The sequence below is a fragment of the Poecilia latipinna genome, unplaced genomic scaffold (genome assembly GCF_001443285.1).
Source record: "Poecilia latipinna isolate Pla-1442-1.1 unplaced genomic scaffold, P_latipinna-1.0 Scaffold544, whole genome shotgun sequence".
Lineage (NCBI taxonomy): Eukaryota > Metazoa > Chordata > Actinopteri > Cyprinodontiformes > Poeciliidae > Poecilia > Poecilia latipinna.
The window spans coordinates 251,161-256,850 of record NW_015113160.1 but is presented as its reverse complement, the minus strand read 5'-3'; the positions used below and the strand labels follow the sequence as shown (position 1 = coordinate 256,850).

Below are 5,690 nucleotides of genomic sequence, written 5' to 3'. Positions count from 1 at the left end.
GCATATTGATTGTATCCAGCAAACTCATTGCATCTGTCAGAGATGCAATAAATCTAGCAGGTGTGCGAATGATCTAATGATCTCTTCAGCAAGTCACATTATGAGCAGAAACAGAGTATCCCAAAAGCAAATATTGCTTGAGGCCAATGGCTTGGGCCAGCCCTGGTTGAATGCAGTTAATGCTGTTGATGTTCTTAGCATCAAGAGGGGCACCTAAATTAAATTATGCATTTAGGATTTAATTAGGAAGTTTACTTAATAAAAGTTCACAGAACCATCTTGATAGATTGATTGTTGTTACATGGCTATTTGTAATATTTGTGTTTGAGCTCAGTTTGTTCACAGATATATCACAGCAAATATAGCCAATAATCAGTGATTGATTGCCAATTGATGTGGACACCCTCTCACAGCCTCATTAAATCTATTTTTAAACACTGTTAGTGATGCTTATGTTCTTAGTAGTAAGGGGGCCCTAAATCGGATTCTGCTTAAAGCCCCATATTGCTTTGGGCCAATCCTGCATGAAGAGCTAGCCCCTGCGATGCGCATCTCTCTGCTGGATGTGAGAGACCAATAGGGGGATTTTATTTATGAGGCAGTAGCAGGGACTGATAATTGGCACAGTATTTTTGCTGATGTTTATGTGATATATTGTGAGCTCCAAATGCAATCGCCTGAATCTTCCTTGAGCATTTGAGGTTGTGCAGTAACTTCTACTCACAGCAGCTCACTTCCAGCCCAGATTCCATCAGCAGCGGGGCGAACTCGTCTGGTAGTAATGTTGAGGTGAAGCAGAGAATTGCTGGTGAGCAGGTACTGGGACTTTGAAGTGCGCCATAGTGACAGTTGCTGTACTGTTTCTTTATATCAGGATGTCTGAGCACAGCGGTGGGATTTAGTCCAGCACTGGGGCAGCCTGATAAAATTAAAGTCAGAAGTTTTCTCTGCAGCCGAACTATTTCTGTGTTTGGAAATGAGAAGGGTATTTTCTCCCCACCGTCTTGAGGACAACTACAAAGCAATTTTTCTAACTTCAACATCAGACCTACTTTTTTATTCACAAACAAGTCTATGTTGAAAAAAAATAATTTTTTTGCCCATATTTTGATAGCTCTACACTCCTCCTTACCATGGGCCCGGTGCTTTAACAACACTGCGGCAGAGGCACTGAGAATGTGTTCAGTCATTATTAAACTGAGGGCATTCAGACTTATTTATTTTGCTAAATTGTTATTGTAAATTAAATGTTATTGTTGAGGGACACAAGCAGGCATCCTGACGCACAAAAATGAATAGTTTACTTTAAGTGAATTTGACAAAATTCTGTTTTGAGGATATGCTTTAAAATATACACAAAAAAATCTTTAAAAGCATATTGTTTCATTGGTACATTGAGCACATACATATGTTGTTGACTTAAAGTATACTTTTATTTAATATATTTCTTAAAAGTGTATTGTGGTACAATTATATTTAAGTGTGTTTAAAGTCACGTCAAAATTGGTACAAGCATACTGTTGGTACACTTCGTATATATTTATATGTATTACACTTAATACTTAGTATACTTAAAATGTACTTACACAAATGTAAGTATGTTTGAAATATACTTAAGTTTGGGTTTTTTTTTTCACTAGGGGATATATTGACTAATATACAGTGCAGGGCATTCTGAGGCCAATGCGCTCAGAATGCCCTTCACTGTAGATAGCTTCCTGCTTTTGGAGCAGTCTCCAGTTCAGTTGCATTCTCACTGCTTTCCAACCGTTTCAGAGTTCATTTCACCCGGACCGTGGCCGAGTTTTTTAAGCGGATCAGAGTTCACTTTTTTAATCAGTTTTGGAATTCAAATTTGCATCACACTCCCCAAACAAATCAGACATTCTAGACAAACAAATTACAGTCTGATTAAAATGTTCTAAACAGAGCTGGTATTAATTCCCTTTGGTATTAATAAAGTATTTTTGAATTTGAGAAAAGGAGACATAACATATAAAATCTAAAATAAAAAGTACTGTACTTATTAGGCTTAGTTTCTCATTTCCCCTTGATTTATTATTTACCACTTTTATTTTTTGTTTTCATCAGGGCCGTGCAGAGACCACTAAAGGGGCAGGTGCTCAAAAAAAAAGGGCACGTCTAACCACGTTCTAGGACAGAATATTAAAGTCACACAGCTTTCAGAGTTTAATAAACAATGATAAATTACAGCTTGTGAGATATACAACTAGATTTAGTACATCTTACATCTTAACATAACAACTGCATTGTCATATTAAATATATTGTTCACTACCAAAAACTGCATGTTGATCATGGTAAGAACCTTCTTTTTTTTTTTCTTACCTGTGGTGCTCGTTCTGACCCAGTTGGTCAACAATCCACTACCTTTGGTTGATTCTGGCAGATCCTTTCTTTTTTGTTTCTGACGTCTTTCTTTCCGTGCCATCTTTGAACTGAAAAAAGCAAAACATAATGATTTATCATCAGAAGATTATATTAAACCACACTACCAATTATTTACCCCTGTGTTTAAACCAGTATGTGTTTTCAGTCCATAGCACAACATAACAATATTACTTAAAGTCTGGATTGAGTTTTTTTCCCCTTCATTAATGACACGCTTTTATTGGACAGGAGCAGCTTGATTGATTGTTACATACATTATATTTATCATGGTAGTTCAGGGTGAGTTATTTGGTTTGCTTCAGTTTGTTCTCTCAAATGATTTGTTCATTTGAACAAATTGATCATGAATGACTCAGCACTATTGTCCAGTTGCAAGCATAGGGTGCACTGAATTTAACTGGAATCAAAAGGTGATAAAGTTTACTTTCATTTGACTTATAAGTAAACACTGCTATCCAAGATGAGCATGATCATTACACTGATTGTTACACTATCTAGTTTAGAAGAAAAAAAGGTTAGTCTTGACTTTGTGCAACTTTCAAGAACACAGTGACAGAAGATCACTGCTCAGCTGCTACTGAAGAAATCTGGGATGATGTTTTGTTATTTTTATTCTGCATTATAGATCTCTTTCCAAGCTGTCTTTTGTCTTTTTTGTTGCCAGTATAATTAATACAGCCTTTTTTTGTGTGCGTTTCTATGACATGACAGCCACTGGTCGACTCGACTTTTATTATATTGTCCTCAACTTTAAAAGGCTGAGGACAGGGTTGGTATGGGGTAAAGCACAGGCCTTAGTGCTCATTGTGGACGTCACAGGGTTGGGCCCCAGCACATCTTCCCTCTCTTTCATTACCCATTTAATTAATTTGAGAGTGTTTACACTCTCAAATTAAGGCCACTAGAGCCAAAAAAAACTTAAAAAAAAATATATATATATTAAATGGTGCAACCCCTTCTATGAGAACATTGTTGCACAGTGATGTAACTGTTATAACAAGAAAGACTGGTTCAATTCTTACCTCAAGCTTGCATGAATGTTGTAAAACTTGATCAATCTTGACTGTAGTCTTTCTTCATTTGGTCTGTTTTCAGGTCAGTGTGTCTCTGAAGAGGCTTAGAGTATTTTTGTCACATGAGGAGCTGCAAGAAGACAGTGTGGAGCAGAAAACAATGGCTGGCTGTAAGTCTCCCCAAATGTATTGTCTAATAGCAGTGATGGAAGAAAATACAAACCTTTAAGATTTTACAGATCTATACTATTAGGAATACACACCAAGCTGACAGTTAATAATTAATTAACTGTCAATAATTATTGACAATTAATTAATTGTCAATAATTTTGGACCTCAGTTGTGGATTGCAGTTAATTCAATATGTTAAACTTCTAAATGAAAATGAAAGATATGCTTTCGATCTTAGTCTTGTAAAAGGATTAACTGAAAATTCTGTAAATAAAGTCTTAAGAAACAGTTTGACATATTACTACTATTATACTATTATATAGTACGGAGCCCCATGGGGGACATGGGAGATTTTCGCGTTATCTCACAAAAGGTTTGCATTCTCTCACAATAATGCACTGAACAGTTGATTGAGCATACTTGAATACTGAAAGTCTTTCTTACAGTGGCCACCATATTTCTGCTATAACATAAGATTTTCGTAAGGTTTTTCCATGTACGTTAATATCTCGTTTGTGAGATATCTGAAGTTTTCACTGTATACAAAATTGACCGGGGTATATTTGCTTATTGCGAGAGGATGCAAATGTATTGCAAGGGAACGTGATACTTTTGTGAGATAATGCAAAAAATATACATATATTTCCCATGTCCCTTGGTGGGTTCTGTAATATAGCTCACTCCAAAAGTTCAAGTTGTAGAAGAAAATTTGATTTAAAAAAAAAAAAGAAAGCAATATGTCTCCAACCCAATCTTGAAGCAAAGGGCTCTTATTTATTATTAAGTTACTTCATTTATGTAGATATTCTTTTCCAGCCCCACACAGCATCTCTATAGTAGATGGAATCTTCAGGTGGTCCAGAGCTGAATCACCAACACTCAAGAGGTAGGTCCCATTTACCCTGAGTATGTGGAAATCTACAAGCTTTATTATTTAATTAATGTACAAATGAGCCTGAGAATTTCCTGATTAAAAGTGAACTGAGAAGATGAATCTGTGGTTGTGCATATGTGTTTGTGTTCAGGTTGAATGTGTGCATCCCAGAAGGCTCGTTGGTAGCAGTGGTGGGACACGTTGGCTCAGGAAAGTCCTCTCTGCTCTCTGCCCTCCTGGGGGAGATGGACAAAGTTGAAGGATCTGTGGTTGTGAAGGTGGCTGCTCTTACTCTTTCACACTGTCACAAAGCAAAGACACGTATATACTAGATAGTGGACATTGAACCAAACCCTGGTGCTGTACTGCTGGTTCACTCTGGCAAATTTGGTCCCACTGTTGTGTTTCTAAAATATGTGATGTGTACTAAATAATCTTGAGTTCATCGTGGTCCTCGTAATGAGCATTAAGATTTCTTTTTTATCTCAGAGTAGCCCACTTTCTATTAGTCCTGTCTCAATTTGATACAGCAGGAGCTCCCGCACTTCCTGTATCTGTCTCCTGCACTCCCATTTTAAACATGTTTTCCGAGCCACCTTTAAACACAACACGACTGCACATCGTTCCTGTGGGACGGCAACGGAGACATGCTGCTGCTGTGTCAATCTGCATGCCAGTGTGTGTTAGAATCATGGCAGAAAATGAGCAAATGGCAAAGATCTTTGCACAGTTTTTGTTTTTTTCAAATATACCGAGTAAGCTGTTGGGTGCTGATAATTTTGGCCAATTGATGACTATGTGTCAAAAATAAGCTACTAACTTTGTTGTCTTTTCAGGGGCAATACTGATTACATTTGCTTGAGTAACGTTTTTGCAGGGGGAAAGGGTATAGAAGTAGTTTTACTGCACTGTCCTTTTTACTTTTACTTGAATAGTATCCTGAACTACTGCTACTGTCATTTTAGATAGGAAAAAAAGAGTGTAAATTTCCACCAAAACCTCAGAAATTAAAATTTTCTTCTTTTTTCTAGCAAATACTAGAGTATTTTTTATTACATTTTCTAGAAAAAACATGGAGTTTTTTTTTTAGTTTCAGGAAAAAAACCTGACATTTATTCTGCAAAATTTCTGAGTATTTTATAGTCAATTTTAAAGTTTTAGAACTTTTCTTTCTAGAAAGTTTCTGAGCTTTTTGGTGGGTGGAAAAGTACCCATCACAAT

The 5,690-nt window shown here is 36.6% G+C and overlaps 1 protein-coding gene across 1 annotated transcript in view; it reads left to right on the top strand.

The window, feature by feature from the left end:
• abcc1 (ATP binding cassette subfamily C member 1 (ABCC1 blood group)) overlaps positions 1 to 5,690 on the top strand; it is an 86,546-nt gene that overhangs the window by 32,823 nt on the left and 48,033 nt on the right. The window contains exons 12-14 of the mRNA XM_015041254.1: positions 3,507 to 3,594; positions 4,412 to 4,481; positions 4,621 to 4,747. Of these exons, the coding sequence (XP_014896740.1) occupies positions 3,507 to 3,594; positions 4,412 to 4,481; positions 4,621 to 4,747 (285 nt within the window). The remainder of the gene's footprint in view (positions 1 to 3,506; positions 3,595 to 4,411; positions 4,482 to 4,620; positions 4,748 to 5,690) is intronic.